This window comes from Poecilia mexicana, unplaced genomic scaffold, assembly GCF_051168715.1.
Source record: "Poecilia mexicana isolate PSO_F unplaced genomic scaffold, ASM5116871v1 scaffold_7, whole genome shotgun sequence".
In the NCBI taxonomy this organism is placed as follows: Eukaryota; Metazoa; Chordata; class Actinopteri; order Cyprinodontiformes; family Poeciliidae; genus Poecilia; species Poecilia mexicana.
In genome coordinates this window covers 22,375,239-22,391,979 of record NW_028263376.1, presented here as the reverse complement: position 1 = coordinate 22,391,979, position 16,741 = coordinate 22,375,239, and the positions used below count along the sequence as shown (strand labels likewise).

Below are 16,741 nucleotides of genomic sequence, written 5' to 3'. Positions count from 1 at the left end.
ATGTCTGATGTGTGTCTGCCTGAGCGCATTCGTTTAATGTGAGAAGATTTCCCCCTGACCTGGCTGCTGTGCCATCAGCTGATGGCTGTGCCCGAAAGAAACTGCATACCTCCATGCACATTTCAACAAAATCACAAAAATAAGCAAACAAGACTTTACTGACATGGGTAACATAGAATTAATTACATGCTAAGCCTTGTAAAAGTATTCACACCCCAGGGACTTCACCTTTTGTCAAACTGGTACACAAACTTTAATGTATTTCATTAAAATTTGATGATAAAGTAGTGCATAATTGTAAGTAGAAAATAAGTACAATGACTTTCAATATTTTTTTTAAATAAAAATCTGAAAAATCTCTACATTTCTATTCAGCCTCGGTGAGTCAATTCTTTACAGAACCACCGTTTGTTGCCACTATAGCTGACAGCTTTCAGGGTGCATTTCTCCCAGCTTTGCATATGAAGGGAATGAAAGTTTTGTTTATTATTACAAAAACAACTATTGCTAAGCTTTGCCCAAGTTGGCTATAGGTCTGGACTTTGACTGGGCCATTCTGACACATGAAAATGCTTTGATGAAGAAGCTCCGATTGTAGCTGATGCCTTCACAGAGTATGTGCTTTATTTTTATTCAGGTGACTCAGTTTGAATTATTCTGAATGCAACTGGGGTTATTTGATGTTATTGAAGGGTTTCTGAATAAAAGGGATCAATGCTGAAAGCTATAGATTTTTTTTATTTGCATATGTTCAAAACCATCCATCATTATTTTCCTTGTCACTGTAACAACGCAAAATGTAGAACTGTTCAAAAGACTTTGAAGACAATGAACTAACACTAGTGTCTAAACTCACCTGCATGTATGGTCTAATGCAATTTTATTTATTATTAAAGAGAAGAGAAAGACATAAAGTCAATCCTTTTAGCACTTCAGGCTACACAACATCCCAATGTTATGTTTTTGTTTTCTTTAATTTTTTCCTACAGAACAACAATATCTCAAGTATAACAGACGAGATGTTCTGCAAAGGCGACACCAGCCACTACCTACGATCCAACCTGGACCGTGTGAGGCTGAATGGGAACCCCATCAAGCTGTCGGGATACCCAAATGGTTTCATCCGCCTGCAGTCTCTGGCACAACTGACACATAAAAACGCACGATTTCACTGAGTGAATGAGGGACAAGGATGAAAGACAGAATAAGAACAATTTGGCTGATTAGTTTTGAGATGGATTTTTATACTATCATTACCTCAACCATACAACATCTCAAATTATAGATACAAATATTTTGTTCTGTTACTTCAGTAGTATTCATTGTCACTTAAATCAGTCTTAACCTCAAACATATGGTAATATTACGCTAAGATTAATTTTTTTCTGACTTAGTATTTACAGAGTAAAGCCTGTAAAAGGAAGGGATTCTTCCACCATCTTTTTTCGTCCAGAGCGTCTCTATGCTTGCGATTTAATTGTGAAACCAGTGAGGGAGTTTGAGTCCAGCAGTGTGTCCATAGGCGACTCTTGCGAAGTCTGACCATCATTCACTTGGCTCCATGTTGATCTAGTACGAGGGGACCGTCTGTTATCTTCTGCTGGTACTGCCGCTCTGATTTTTTCCTTCTGTAGACATCGTCTGTTAAGAAAAAAGAAAAAAAAACAAAAACCAATGAACACATGAGAAGTGAAGTGTGACCTTCTTATGGATACAGTGAAACACTTAGCTGACTGATACTTGGCATCCTTACTTCCTAGGGTGTTTAATGTGGAACAGCAGGAAAAGAACAGGTGTTACTATTCATTAGCAATGGCTCTGTTCCACTTACATGACCCAGCTGCAGTGACAAACAGATTCACTCACTGCAGCATATGTCGAATCTAATTTCATATTTGCTGTCTTTCTGATACTTTTTATATTGATTAGCCAGGATGTTTAATAGATAAAAATCTTTTTTTTTTCACCTGCACATTTTCAGACACAACCTCATTACATAACACAACATAAAGGCAGTCACCAGAATCTGAGGAATAAAAAATGAGTTTTCTCGTAGAAAAAAATAAACATTCCTCTCTATCTTGGAGAGGGCCTCAGAGTACAAAAGGATAAAACACTGTTTCATTTTTTTTTTAATCAGAAGAGGCTTTTGAGTCATGTTAGTTTTCCTCAAACCACATAAGTGAGAACGTCTGTAAAAAAAAAAAAAAAAAAGACAGTGGTTCAGCGTTAACAGAGGTGGTTTAATAACTGGTTTATTGCTTTTCATCTTTTCATTTATTCTGTTCTCCCAGGGTTAGGTGTAATCACAGGTGCAAAAACAGAAAAAAACTACTAAAATATTATTATTGACATACTTGGTATGAAGTTTATGTACTAGAGAGGTAACATTTTACACCACTGTAAGATATGCAACAATATCTGTTGTATGTTCATTCTGTTCAGACACAATCTGTAGAGCGGTTCTAATTACATCCAGTTATAAACAGCATTTGTTTGAGCAGTAATGGTCTACTAATCATTTTTTGGGTAACCAACTGTACAGAATTCACCTGCAGATAACTCTTATCTTGGCTGATGCAAGATTTTTCATGTTTTGCTTTTATTATTAAAAATTTTTAAAAAATAAGTTTTTGAGGTGCTACACAAAATACGAGGATGTTCAATATTTTGGTGGATAGGTGAATATTGATGCAGTGATCAGGTAATCAAATTTTAAAATTAGGATTTTATTTTTTCCAGTTCACTGCACATATAAAAAGTGAAAGCTCGTACATTTTCAGTCTTTATACACAGTAACCAGCATCATCATCTTTGATGCACTTTGCTTTGAGCTTGCTGAGAGATGGGAATAGTGATGCACTTTGAGAAGGATGTAGTTCTTAAAAGAAATCCACTTTTAAATTTAAGGCATGACGACTCATTATTCAAAACCAAAATTAAGCCTTTGGTCCTACATAAAACAATACCACATGTAGAAGAAAATTAACACTGGACATCACTTTGAATACACCATTCCCTCAGTAAAACGTGGCAGTGGCAGAATCATGCTGTGTGGATACATTTCATTAGCAAGGAATAAAACTCTAGAGTCTAGATAGAGTTGAATCGAAGATGGATGAAGCTAAATACTGTAAGAAAGGCTGCACGACACAGAAAATAACTGTAAATATACTAGGGCTGTGTAATAATATCGATATTGCGATATATATAGATATTTTCTTTCCTAGAAAAAAATTGATATTCATCCGCAAGTATCGTAACATCCAACTGTCACCTTGCTCACTCACTGCTTGCTTTGCCGGGAGAAGCAAGCAGGTTAGGTCATCAGGCTTAGAGTGATTCCTTCAGATGTTAAGTGTCAAGGTTAAAAAGGTATCAAACTATTCAGAGCAGGGTACTTGGTGCACTTTATTTACTTTACAAATGCATGTAAGCTACAGTTTGTACTGTTTCAATTAAAAGAAACATGTTTTCTCACCACTTCTTTGATTCATTTTGTCCAGCTGTCGACTTTAAGTCTGTGTCCATGTCCAACCAGAGTCAGATATTGTGTAGTTGGTGCTTTTAATCAGTTTTCAGTTAAATTAATTCAATCCAACTCTAGAACAGTCACAAAATGTCACCAAAATCACTCTGTCCCTCTAAAATCTTCCAGAAAATCGCAAAAGTGTATTGAATTGTATCGTTTGCTGAATATCACAATATATATCGTATTGTGGGCAGAATATGTATCGTATCGTGAGATTATTGTATCACTACAGCCCTAAAATATACAGCTATAAACATATAAATACTTCTGCTGCAAGGAAGTGTAATATTGTGACTACAGTAAACACTACTAATCAATCAACTGTCTTAATATACAAATCTTTTATTTAGAAGATTACCTGTAACATGACAAGTGGGGCAAGTTGTCATTTAAAGAAATCGAGTTTTGAACTGCTAATGCTAACACATGCTAACCCTCCCATCAAGGTTAAACGTACATAAGAACTTTGTGTTTACACTTACAGACTTTGTGTTTTCACTTACAGAAAGTTTCATGTCCTATCCTCACGTTGATCATGATCCACTCCATGACTCCTCCAATGCAGAAAAAGATAGGTAGGAACCTGTACGCCCCTAGTCGCTGTTTCCCAGGGACAATACTGAGCAAACCTTTTATGGTTTTACTTCTGTGAAACATCTCGACGAACAAAGCTTGTATTTGTCCTCCCAAACACTCCTACAACCGCGTTTTCATTAGAGCAGTTCAAAACGAAGAAGCAGAGGAAGCCACCTTTACTGCGTCCTTTACTGACGTTACGAGAGCAATGATGAGGTGCGCTCGTTTTAAGAGTCAGATGAGATAGGCGGAATGTGTTGCGAGCTACGGACACGTCAGGAGCGAACAGTGATGGCGTTTAAAACGAACGCACCAGGCAGGAGTTTGCGACATCCGGGTGTGCTGCGCGTGAGTGAATTATGAACTGGTTCACGTCTCACTGGTAATCTAATTGTAAGAAGGCTCCAAGGTCATAGACCCTGTTTCTGTACATACATCAGTGTGGTAAATTATATTTTGCACATATAAAAACATTAGTTGAACTCCTTTTTAATCTAAAATCCAATAATTTCTTAAAGGGTCATAAAAGCAAAGCAAACAACCTCATAATTTACAAGTGTATCTTAATAAATCGGATGAAATATAATAAAAACCTGAACTTATCCCAGTAATTAAATTTAAACACTTACAACAAATGTAACTCACAATTGATGATCTGTATTTAAATATTACATAAAACCAGTTTGTGAGGAGGGTTTAGAGAAGTTTATGCTTCCCTCTGCTGACAAGCTTTATGGAAATGATTTGATTTCCAGCAAGACTTGTGACCTGCTCACAGATCCTCACACTGTCAAAATAATCAGCACCCAGTTCAAAGGCCACGGTATCACTGTACAATCCTGAGAACTGAAGTTTACCAGAGCTGATAATGCAAGCAAGGTGAAGGCCACTATTAAAGCAACCTGAGGATCTTTATCAGCACAGCTCCCCATCAGAGAGCTGCGCTGTGCTGGCATGGAGCCATAGTGTGTTGTGGCTCCATGCCACAACACACTGATCCATGCAAAAATTGTAAAGTGCATAAACACACTTTTCAGTATGCTGACAATTATTTTTGCTTTTTAAAAAGAACTTATGTAATATTCTAATTTGAGGAACAAGATGTTCTGCTTTCAGAAGCAGAATATCTTATTTTTCCCAAAGTTTTTGTCCAAATTCAGAAAAATAAACTCGAAACTGATCAGTGTAAAAAATATATATTTACTTTCCTCTGTTGCTTTTTATCCCAAACATGGAAAATATTTTGCATTTAGACACACTTGACATCTATCTTAAGGTAAAATATATAACACACATTGACACCAATACAACAAAAAGCAACTTATATTTTACTTAGAAATCATACTGAAACAAGGCATTATTTTTATCCAATGAGAGAAGAAAAAACATTTTTAAAATTGGCTGTACCCTTTTAGGAGTTGCAACTCAAGATGCCATTCATAAGGGAAAAATCTTAACAATAGAGCTAAATGATTAAAATGAAATACACAAACTGGTTTATTTTTGGCAGGAACAATCAAAAACATAACTGTTGACATTATGACAGAGTATCATAAAGTGCACACAGCAGATACATAAATTATACATACACAAGACACATGCATCAACTATGAAGGGGCCTAATTGTACCGTACATGGGATCTACAGGGGATCTAAGAGACTAAGTCTAATTTTACTCACCAGACGTCTACTGGACAAAACATACAAGTTACAGAAATTAGTTAGTACACTCCACATCAGTGGAGGGAAAAAATTTTTTGCAAACGAAAACGTTTTCCACAAAAAAATGTTTTTTAAACTTGTTCCTACAAATTGAGGTTTTAACTGAATTAGTGTTAGAAACAAAGATCTGCTACCAAACTCAGGCAATGTGTCTCAAATAACTGCATCACTTTTATTACTTGCTCTTTTTCAATTCTGGTCAAAATTACCATGTTTTTGCATCATTAGACATGTGGAAAACACTTGAGATGTTTTGTAGGCTCCAAATACTCCAAGCCAATTTACATGCGGGTTGAGCTCAAGAAATATTTTCCTTAAATAGCTTCGCAAATGACAAATTTATATTTTTAATTTACTTTTGCTGCATGGACCTTGCTATTAAGCGCAAGCATTCTCTTATATAGGGCAAAACATAAAAAACAGCAGTACATTAAAACAGAGGACGATTTTTTCTTTTTTGCTTTATAATGATTTGTGTAATACAAAGACAAGTCTCACTGTAACGTCCCAGCAACAACTGCTGTGCCGTAAGTCAGTCTTCGACTTTGTGAGCTGGTCTACAGAAAGTCCAGTGATGCTCCACGGTGTTCTCGTTTGCTCGCTCACTCATGTGGTGCACCCGCGTGTTCCTAATAGTGAAGCCTTGTTTCATTATGTAGTCCATGAGGTGAACTCTTAAAGACACCTCTTGATGATAGTCACATGGTCCGAAGGTGAAAGACACCTGGCAGTCTCTAGTGTCCATCATGTGTTTGTTCCACTTGGTAAAGTTGTTGGAAATGCCCTCTAGCAGGGCGTGAACCTTTGTTGTTATGGTCAGCTGTGTAATAATTACCGCAACAGGGTTTGAGTATTTCGACAGTTTTCGGGTGCTAGAGAGCTCCACCACCTGCTCAAAGATATCTGGGGGGTACAGCGGCTTGGGGTCGTTAAGGCACTGGATCAAAGGTTCAATCTGGTAGAAATCTGCCTCCTTCCTCAGCAGGTCTGTTTCTGTGAAATCAACAGGAAGGGTGAGCTCGGACGTCCGCAGGAAGTTCAGGATGTACCGGAAAAGGGTTCCATCGCGGTCGATGAAATAATTCCCGTGGGAGTCACGAGCTGTGGGGAAGTCTCCCCGGAACATGGCACCGAGCATGGAGTCTGGATAACGCTGGAGGGTGGATAGACTGGTGGTGTAGAGGTGGCCTCCCACGTTCAGGGTAACAGGTGTAGTCATCTGTAAGGAAAAATACACACCAACTGCAATTTTGAAAGTTTTTAACACCGAAAAAATGAACTTCATTCAACTCTTACCCTATGGCCCCAGTCTCCATTATCCATTTGTAGACTAATACCCACAAGGTCCGAACCAAAACAGAGAAGGATGGGATTAAAGTTGGTTTACTTTAACTTTACCTGTGAGAAAAGAAGAAGAAGGATGTGAGGCCCAATACCAATAGACTGCCAGGTCAAGTTAGAGATGGTCTTTAGAAGTCAATCAAATTGTGTTTTTCACTAAGCAAGTATGTTAAATTACATCATCAGCCCAAGCAGAGCGACCCAGAAAATTGGTGCTGAAACTGATTTTTTTTTTTTTAAATCATATCACAAACAAAGAGTAAAAATTTAAAAAGACCCTTAAGAAAAATGTGTCTCAATTAAGAATAATATGTAAACATCAAAAATATGGAGATATGTTTTCAAAATGCTATGAACAAACACTTACTGAGCACAAATATCATGAACTATTCTTAAAGGAAAAGTGGACTGTAAATATTAATAACACCAAAAGTGTTTGTAAAAACACCATAATGAAATAGTCTCATGTGGCTTGCCCTGCCAGATGCACTGCAAATTTTTCTCTGCAGCACTGGGCAGTAATGCTGATGTGGCTAAAGCAGGTCAGGGGAGAACACATGAAGATGGAATCCAGCACTGCCTTCAGTATCAACCTCTTTTATAAATCTCTTTTCATCCAAAGGATACAGATTCAGTTATTTAATTTTAGTTGCATGAAACTAGTTTTGAGAATTAAGGAAAATCTAAGTGCCACATTTAACAAGGCAGCTCGATATGATGCAAACCTTTATAATATTCTCCGTATGAGCGTGTATACAAGTCAGCAGAAAGCATAGTCTTACGAACATGATAATGTGGGTAAGCAGCATATTATTTGGTGCAGTATCATAATACATTGACTCTACGTATAAAGCTACACACTAGTATTTTTAATGCATTTGCTGGGACGAAAATTAAAGAAGCTTGGGAAAAGTAGCAATAAGCATCTCTTTAAGTGTGTTTTAAAGTTGAATTATAAATCTTTGCAAATTAATCGTTCATTTCGCTTTTTTGGCCTCAATAAAACACGAAAACAAAACCGAACATATTAAACCCAACCCTTGCTAGCCTAGCTCACTGCTAGTTTTTAGCTAACAAGCTAACAAAGCTAGCAACCCATTAAACTAGCCGGCGTTACAAATGAGCTCAACAACTGGATCAGAACCGAACTAACTGCGGGCATAAACAGACCGCAATGAAGCACAGCCTTACCAGCTCAACTTTAGGGCTTGGTAATATTTTTTCTCAGCCAATAAAAGCAGATTGGGGTCAGATTTTAACCGAAGACACAGGCGGTCACTGATGATGCTGCACTGGGGCAGCTGTGGTCGACTCCAGGATGCAGCCAAGGCGGGTGAAAGAGGGGAGGAGGTCCCGCTGAAACTACAGCCACATCTGCATTAAAAACACAGCACTGGAAGGGTTACAGGCGAGACGAGCGGAAAGAGACACCCATCACACAGATTTGGATAACACTTCCGTTTTTACACAGTCGCAAAAAACACGAAACTGCATAACTGAGACACCAAACGACTATTTGATGAGACGCAGACAGGCGAAATCCCGAGTTTGGAGCTCCCACACCAACCAACATGGCTGCTTTTTTTTATTATTTATATATATATATATATATATATATATATATATATATATATATATATATATATATATATATATATATATATATATATAAACACAATATGTGTTTACATTGATAGAATAAAAGAATAAACGAGAAGTTTTTCCTTTGACTTTATTCACAGAATGTACAAGAATAGTGAATACCAAGCTTAAATCTCTTCACAAAACGGAGTTTAACTGAAATAGGTCAGAATGAAACAGGATCTGCTATTATACACGTCAGTTTATCAGTAATAATATGAAAAATATTATCAAAAAACAAACTTACATTTAAAAAATGTAAAATATCAGTTTTGATATTTTTTAAAGTGAGGGATTTATTTATTTATTTATTTATTTATTTATTTTCATTTGTGAGCAGAACATGTATTTTTTGAAAGTTAGGGTAAATCTTGCCAGAAACATCCGGGCACACCAGCAAAAGCTTAGCAATATCCAAAACCTATTGTCATTGAGTTTAAGTAATTTATAAAATGCAGTTCCTTAAAACAATAAATTGTAATTCTTGCCTTTTGGGCCACGTGTTTAAGTCTATATAAAACTGTGAAACAGTAATGGAAACCTTTAATATTCAGGAAGACTTCTTTGTTCCGCTCCTGGCATTTTGCTGCAGGATAATAAACTCCAGAATAAGTTTGGCTGTCCGACATGGCTTCTCCATCACCACAGAGTGACCACAGTTGTCCAGCAAGTCCACTTTGCATCCAGGCACCAATTCAGCAATGACTGTAGCTCCAGAGACATCCACCACCTGAACATATATGCAAGACTTTAATATATTCTTCACACTTTTTCACTGTGATTTCAGAAGGGATACTTGTGGCACAATCTTTAAAAGCTTTTAGGTTTGACAGCACATGCACCTTATGTATATAAAGAGATTTTGCAAAATGATCGAACATCATAGTTACCTGATCTTGTTTGCCCCAAATCACTTGTAAAGGTGAGGTTATGAGGTGCAAATGTTCCTGTAAGGCATATCTTGATTTCTCACCGATGATCTCCATAAACACTAATAAAAAAACAAAAAAAAGCCCTTTTTTATTTATTTGTTCAACATATACTAAAACATAAAAAGAAAAAACAATGAACTAACCTTCTTCATAAAACGCGTTATGAGGTTCTCGCACATCAACCAGTCCCTGAAGAATCTAAAAAATATATATAACAAAGCCTTGAAAATCCTCAGAATGTGACAATTGTTTCATGGTCAGCACCCATTATTAGTTTAGAGTTAAATTCATTTTTCATGACTGACCTGCTGAGGAATTTTAAAGCGAATGTGAGAACAGAGTCTGAACATGTCCTCCATCTCATCTGGTGTAGTTGGGATCAGCGGGATGTTCAGTGTGAAGTTGCTGTGTTCCAGATCTTGAAGGTGATTGTCAAATTTGGTCTCACACGGATGTCTGATTCCTGAAAGATGAACCCAGAGTCTTAATGATTAGAAACATGCCTTTTCACATTTGGTAACATTACAACAACAAAGTTTGAGTGTATTTTTCTCAGATCGCATGTGATAAAGCAACATAGTGCACTACTTTAAGGTGGATGGGAAGCGATGTGTGGTTTCCAAATTTACAAAGAAAAGCCAAATATTGTAAAATTTTGAAAAGTTCATGTTCAGACCCCTGATCTAACATCTTGTTGAACCTTCTTTTGCTACAGTTACAGTTCTGAGTCATCTTGGATGTCCCTTTACAATCTATGTGCATCTAGTCTGAAATTTTTGTCCTTTTTTTTTTAAATAGCCCAAACCCTGTCAGACTGTGAACATATTTTTTTCAAGTTTTAAACATGCTTTGACCTAAACCATTCCTTTGCTGCTCTGTTCTGCTCTAGCTGGATGTTTAGGGTTGATTGAAGTTTAATATCCACCCTGGCCTCAAGACCTTTGCAGCCTTAAACGAGTTTTCTTCCAGAATTGTCCAGTATTTTTCTCTAAATACAGGGCAAATTAAAAAGGTATACCCACAGCATAAGGCTTTGAGCAGAACACTATTTTTTTCCCCTTATTCCTCCTTTATGCCTTGTGGCATTGGAGACATTTGATTCAAGAAGTCAATAAACTACCATAAAGACAAGATTTGCAAAGTGAGAAAAATGCTTATCCAGTCCACAGATTCTCCCAAATGAGCTGTGGGTGTCTGCACGTTTTCGAGAGTGACCATGATTGGTTTGCACGTTTGTAATACTTTTTTTTAATTTTCAAAACAACACTGTTAGATGTTCAAAGGATGGGACACTCGTTTTATAACCTTTACATTTCTCCACAACTTTCTCCCTGAGCTGTCTGTTGTGTTCCTTGGTGCTTGGTTGTCACGATGCTGTTTGTTCGCTGATGTAAAACACCTGCACTTATAACAAGGATAAAATCACACACATTAGGATATCTAAGTTACTTGCAAAGACAGTTGGTTGCAATCATAAACAATTTTTGAAATCCATGCATCATTTTCCTCCCTTTGTCTTGGTTTGTCATATACAATTCAAATAAAATAGACTGAGTGTGTGGTTGTAACATGACAAAATGTGGAAAAGTTCAGGAATTGTGCACTATGACTGACCATCGGGACAGATGAGAGTCATGCTGCAGATTTCCGAGGGATAGCAGGCTGCATAAACCCCAGCAACATTTCCCCCCATGGAGGTTCCCACCAGATGGAACGCTTTTCTGTTCAAGTGAATGCTTCCTACAAACTAAGAAGCATGAGAGATATTAAAATATTTGGGGAACTAACAAATATTCTCATACAAGATATTTTCAAAGACCTTTCCTCAGAGTACCTGATGGATCCGTCTGACCTGCCCCTGAACAGAGTAATCCTCAGTGTTGGTGCGTGTCGTCCCCTCGTGGCCAGGCATGTCCACGCACACAATGTGCAGGTGCTTTGGTAAATACTGCAACAAAAAAAAGAAAACATAATGAGAAAGTAGAACGCCTAAAAAAATCCAGTTTTTCATTAATTGTGTATACTTTCTGTGTTTAACTATGGTGGCTTGTTCCATTAGTTTTTTTCAGTAATTTCTAGTTTGTCCAACCTTGACAACAGTCAGCCACATGTCTTTGTGAGCAGAGAAGCCGTGAAGCATCAGGATGGAGGGTCTCATCCCAGGTTTTCCTCTGTAGGAATAGCAGAAGCGATAACCTCCACAGTCTGCATAGCGAACCTGCAGGCCCAAAGTCCTTCTCCAGTACCTAAACACAAGCACAAATATTGGATGGCAGTATTACCTGGAGCTCTTTGGAGGATGCCTACCCGCTGTTTGCAGTTTTATCTATTTCTAATGACAAGTTTTAGAGGAGAAACTCAGATCAGGAGATCTTCTATCAATGACGGGAGTTGGCAAAATCATTAGTTTTTACTTAAGCATTTTTAGACATGAGTACATGTCTTTTTAGATTCTAAAAAAAAAAATCAGACGTTTTAGTGTGTAAACATTTTCAGGTATGCTGCAGTATGACAGCTGCAACCGAGAATAACAACTTTGCATGCTTTGTGAGGGACTGCACTGACTTTTAAATGTAGATACATTTCTGCATCTCCACGGCGCTAATCATACAATAACTGGTCCTTTGTGGTGTGTTCTTCTCATAAACGCTGTCTTGAAGTGTTGTCTTTACATGCTGAATTGTTTTCATTTGTGGCTCCTCAATTCACAGTTCGCTGTCAGAGCAGAATTATTCCCCTCATTTAAGAGCTGGTTAATACTTATCTCAGTAGTGATCTTGAAATTGATCTTATCTATATTCCTGGACAGCTGTAAAGTAGTGAATAACTCCTGTTTCATAAAGATAACGAGACATTCATTGATACATCAGTAAAGCGTCTCCTTGCATATTTAATACACACACTTTGCTCCCTGTTTACATGCTGCATCTGGACTATTAATTACAAAGACCTATCAGCTTTTTAGTGACAATGTAATGTAGCTTGGAAAGTTCGCGGATGCTTTATATTGTCTGGAATAGAGTGATATGTCAATAATGTAATTAAAAATTGAATTAAACTTAAAGGATGGTTGGGTGAGACATTTACAACACTGGCACCCATTATTCAATTCAGTTCAGAAATACTTTATTGATCCCAAAGGGAAATTAAATTCAGTGTTACTGATGTTATAGCAAGCTGCTTTACCAGTAATACACTTTAATGAGTACAGATGGCCAAAGAAGGAAGGAAGCCAGAAAAGCCAGGATGGGAATTGCCAGTGTTGCTCCAGCAATGAAGAACAGGTTCACTACGTCCAGTTCAGCTGCCATGGCTGCCCTAAAAATCCAGAAAACTGACGGAAAGGGACAGCGTTTAATAAACACAGAGGAAACGGTCTGCTCTGTATCATGCATTTTCCAAAAGGCAACAGACTTACTTTTCATGAAATGTCTTGCTCTTTTTTTCCTCGGTCACATGAAAGCACATGGAAAAACTGTTTCGGTCCTGCTGCTGTCTTAGGTCTGAAACGTCTGTGACCGGAGTTTCAAATAAAATGTCACAGAGCAGCATGCTGCTAGCTTTGTCAAATTATGTTTGCTCTGGTGAAACTCATTGATTATCACTCATCATTAGGGGAAACAGGGCCACAACATGATTCAGTCAATCTTTTAAAGTGAAAGCACCGCCTCCAGTTTGCCTCTGTCTGACCACAGGAAGTGCAAAGTATGTTTACAATTAAAATTTAAAGAAACCTGCATTAAAGGCTTTTCAAAGGAGTGTTGTACTTCATTTCTATGGATAGGATATCAGTCAAAATATATTTATATGGGAAATGTAAAATCACATTTCCATTCATAAGAATACAAAAACATAGCGAAAAGCAATGTAAACACAACACAGTACACCCGAAATTAAATAAATTAATCCAACTGACTTAGTTTTCAGAACCTAACATATGTTAGCATTATGTTTTACCCATTAGTGTAACTAAAAAACACATCCAACAGGAAAATGTGTTGCCATTATGAATACTTTTTTTTTTTTTTACTAAATCATCTAATCTTCAAAGGAAAACTGAAGGACATTATATTATTACTAGCCTGATGCTACATAACAGTGCAAATAGAATTTCATAAGTCATAGTTTTTATAAAAAAAAACAAAACAACTAATTTGTGCATTTAATAAAATAATGTACAAATTATTTTTTGACCCTCTAGAAACGTAGCTCAAGCACTTTGTGGTCAGTTTTTAAAATCAGTTTAGTAATTCATTCTGAAGTCCAATATTTACCACTGGGTGTCATGATCGAGGCGGACTGAAACGTGGCCCTGTGTATCTGCAGTAGATGGGTTTGATGGCTTTTTGCACCGAGAGGCACTGAAGATGATGCAGCATTTCTTCTGTTTCGGGTGGTTGATCATCTGAGAGGAGCCTTGGCAGACATTTGATGCATCTGTTTACTTTATTTCAGATTTTTCCAGCAGACGATATGATAGAAAGGGTTTCTCTGAAGGGAAAAGTACAACAAATCGCTTCTGAGCTGATGATGACTCAGCAGAAGAAGCCGGATCAGTAGAAACTTGTCATCGCATCCGCCATATTGTGAGTGGCAAGTTCACTTTGGAAGAGAACACTGGTGTTGCAATAGAAAATAATAGAAAATGAACACTACAATTTATGTTCACATTTATGTATAAAATAAAATATGTTCTTTCAGAACTACAATGGCGCTCTTTAAATAGAGTGCATAAGTTAGAAAAACAAACAAAATCACCTCAAAATTTATTTAAATGTGGCTTAATTTACTCTTGAGAATGTATCACCCCACTGAATGCTTTACTCAGTGAAGTGTTAGTTATAAAACATAAAAATATTTAGTTCAGTTAACTTGATTTTCCAGAAAGAATTATTGGTAAAACCTTTTTTTAGTTATTTTAATGTCAACACATATGAATGATCACATTTTCTTAACATTTATTCAAACATAATGTAAAATTACTAAGCAAATTATGAAGGCAGGTTCTTCTCAAACCTCAAGACAGATTTTTTTTTTTCATATTTTAAACCTTTCACAATTTTTTTATGGTAATCCTCAGGTTGAGATTTATAACATTTAGAATATTGTCTTTTTTATCATTAAAACGGCTGAATTACGTTCCAACACACAAGATCCTATGTTTTGTTGTAATTCTGCTATTTGAGAGATTATTTTAAGTTCTGTGTCTGATAAGAGGGGGTAGAAATGCAAAGCAGCAAATGATTGCATAGCTAAAACCTACTGAGTGCAGTGTAGAACTGTCACTCTGCTGCATCTCTCCTCCGCTACAGATGACCTACATACAAAGTAGAGCAGAAGAAATGGACATGTTAACTGTGCAGAGGGGCTCACTGTGTGCGGCAACGCTTCTTATATTTTGGTCTATATAGGACGAAGGGCGCTGGCCTAAATCTACGAGTCGCATCCACTGTTGTGTCTCTATTCTCATAAACATATTGTGCTGCTTGTCATGTTGTATCCTGAGATGGATTTGTGCCTCTCAGGATACAACAGAAAGCCAACAGAACAGAAATGTCAGGGCCAACGCAAGCAAAACGTCCAATTAGCCAACATAATGTTGGGAAATATGCTGCGTCCTCCCTCACACAGGAAAAGGCAAAGGGTCAAACTGCCTGAAGGGAGGGACAGCTCTGACTGGTCATAAGCTGTTGACAGAAAGGTCAGCACCGCCAACGTTGGATTAGTGGATAGACTGGGAATGTTAGTCATCAGGAATGACCAGTAACATTTGCTGGAAGATTAACTGCACAGCTAGAAATAAAAAGTGGGAGGGGAGATTTTTTACATTTGTCCACAGCTTTCACACAGAGTCATATGATCAAAATATTCTTGTGCCACACCCTCGCTCCCTTAAAGAGGTAAACCAGCCATTCATCCAGTTCCATGAAAGGCGGGAATTCACATATCCTGAAAACTTTAAGATTCTTAGATCAACTTGCTTTGGGTGGATATTTCAGAGTATTCTTCTGTTCATATTTACTTATGGGGATCCATGGACAATTCATTTGCACTATGGAACTGTAATAAGACTCATTAACACATTATGAAAAACTAGTGTAAAGTATGCAGTATTGTGCATCTAGAAATGCTAACCTCTGACATTAAACACTGAAAAAGGTTTTACCAAATCTGTTAAAAGTAGTAATGCTGCTTATTAGGGAACAATGGTGTAAGAGAGTGCGCTAAATGGCAGTGAATTAAGAAAGGGATATAATGCCTGATTAAAAATAGACACTCAATGGATGCTGGATTTCTTTGGTCATTGGCTTGACTTCTTTGGTCAAGAAGTGACCAAAGAAGGATCTTTAATTCAGATGTAACTTTTTAGATTAGCGTCAATAGCCAGTTTGCATCCATCCTTTTATTTAAAGGTCTTATTCAAGAACTTTATAGAACGAAGAGCAAGGAACTGAGAGGACAGGCCAGGTAAAAGTTGTGAGGAATCTTAAAGGAGGGCAAAGTTATAAAACAAGATCCATATTTTTGAACATATTATGAAGCACAGTTCTTCAACAAAAATGGAAAGAGTATGTCAGAGCAGCAAACCTGCCAAAACCTGGCTGTCCATGTGAGCATCAATCAGAGAATCATGCAAGAAGTCCATAGTAACTTTGGAGGAGCTTTGGAAATCCACGGTGCAGGGAGGCCAATCTGTCTACATGACAAACACTTACCAGTAAATCCACAAATCTGGCAAGAAGAAAGCTGTTGTTGACAGATCACCATAAGAAGTCCAATTTACAATTTAGCTATGAAGGACACAAACCAAATATCTGTAAGTAGTTTCTCTGGCCAGAAGAGAGGAAAGTGAACACCTTTGGGCAACATTATGTGTAGCCAAAAACTGCATTGCTGAACAAACCATCTCCAGTGTGAAACATGGTGGTGGCAGCATTATGCTGTGGAGACCAGCAGATACAGGAAAGATCATCAGAGTTCATGTGGAGATCAATGG

At 37.3% G+C, this 16,741-nt stretch overlaps 3 protein-coding genes across 4 annotated transcripts; all 3 read right to left on the bottom strand.

Moving 5' to 3' along the window:
* Nucleotides 1-718: 718 nt before the first annotated feature.
* On the bottom strand, nt 719-4,330 carry uqcc5 (ubiquinol-cytochrome c reductase complex assembly factor 5). The gene is made up of 2 exons (XM_015005352.2): nt 4,036-4,330; nt 719-1,641 (listed from the first exon to the last, which is right to left on the bottom strand). The coding sequence occupies exons 1-2, from the start codon at nt 4,187-4,189 to the stop codon at nt 1,550-1,552; spliced, it is 246 nt and encodes an 81-aa protein (XP_014860838.2). The 5' UTR covers nt 4,190-4,330; the 3' UTR covers nt 719-1,549.
* A 1,251-nt stretch (nt 4,331-5,581) lies between these two features.
* On the bottom strand, nt 5,582-8,723 carry kctd6b (potassium channel tetramerization domain containing 6b). 2 transcript variants are annotated; one of them, XM_015005347.2, is made up of 3 exons: nt 8,363-8,723; nt 7,127-7,228; nt 5,582-7,049 (listed from the first exon to the last, which is right to left on the bottom strand). In XM_015005347.2, the coding sequence occupies exons 2-3, from the start codon at nt 7,151-7,153 to the stop codon at nt 6,363-6,365; spliced, it is 714 nt and encodes a 237-aa protein (XP_014860833.1). In that variant the 5' UTR covers nt 7,154-7,228; nt 8,363-8,723; the 3' UTR covers nt 5,582-6,362. The 2 variants fall into 2 exon arrangements, with proteins under 2 accessions (XP_014860833.1, XP_014860834.1); XM_015005348.2 differs by lacking the exon at nt 8,363-8,723 and having other exon boundaries at nt 5,582-7,072; nt 7,127-7,229.
* A 271-nt stretch (nt 8,724-8,994) lies between these two features.
* abhd6b (abhydrolase domain containing 6, acylglycerol lipase b) lies at nt 8,995-13,093 on the bottom strand. Its single transcript, XM_015005327.2, has 8 exons — nt 12,931-13,093; nt 11,834-11,990; nt 11,579-11,692; nt 11,359-11,491; nt 10,050-10,207; nt 9,888-9,942; nt 9,703-9,803; nt 8,995-9,542 (listed from the first exon to the last, which is right to left on the bottom strand). Exons 1-8 carry the CDS (start codon nt 13,053-13,055, stop codon nt 9,363-9,365), a joined length of 1,023 nt encoding a protein of 340 aa, XP_014860813.2. The 5' UTR covers nt 13,056-13,093; the 3' UTR covers nt 8,995-9,362.
* Nucleotides 13,094-16,741: the final 3,648 nt, after the last annotated feature.

What these genes read in the sequence shown, in the direction of transcription:
- uqcc5 (XM_015005352.2), bottom strand. Translation starts at nt 4,189, where the DNA reads ATGTTTCACAGAAGTAAAACCATAAAAGGTTTGCTCAGTATTGTCCCT. An exon ending in GATAGGACATGAAACTTTCT is followed by an intron (nt 1,642 to 4,035) that starts GTAAGTGAAAAC and finishes TTTTCTTAACAG; the next exon opens with ACGATGTCTACAGAAGGAAA.
- kctd6b (XM_015005347.2), bottom strand. Translation starts at nt 7,153, where the DNA reads ATGGATAATGGAGACTGGGGCCATAGG. An exon ending in ATGGAGACTGGGGCCATAGG is followed by an intron (nt 7,050 to 7,126) that starts GTAAGAGTTGAA and finishes TTTTCCTTACAG; the next exon opens with ATGACTACACCTGTTACCCT.
- abhd6b (XM_015005327.2), bottom strand. Translation starts at nt 13,055, where the DNA reads ATGGCAGCTGAACTGGACGTAGTGAACCTGTTCTTCATTGCTGGAGCA. An exon ending in GACTCTCATCTGTCCCGATG is followed by an intron (nt 10,208 to 11,358) that starts GTCAGTCATAGT and finishes TTCATCTTTCAG; the next exon opens with GAATCAGACATCCGTGTGAG. An exon ending in GCTTTAAAATTCCTCAGCAG is followed by an intron (nt 9,943 to 10,049) that starts GTCAGTCATGAA and finishes TATATTTTTTAG; the next exon opens with ATTCTTCAGGGACTGGTTGA.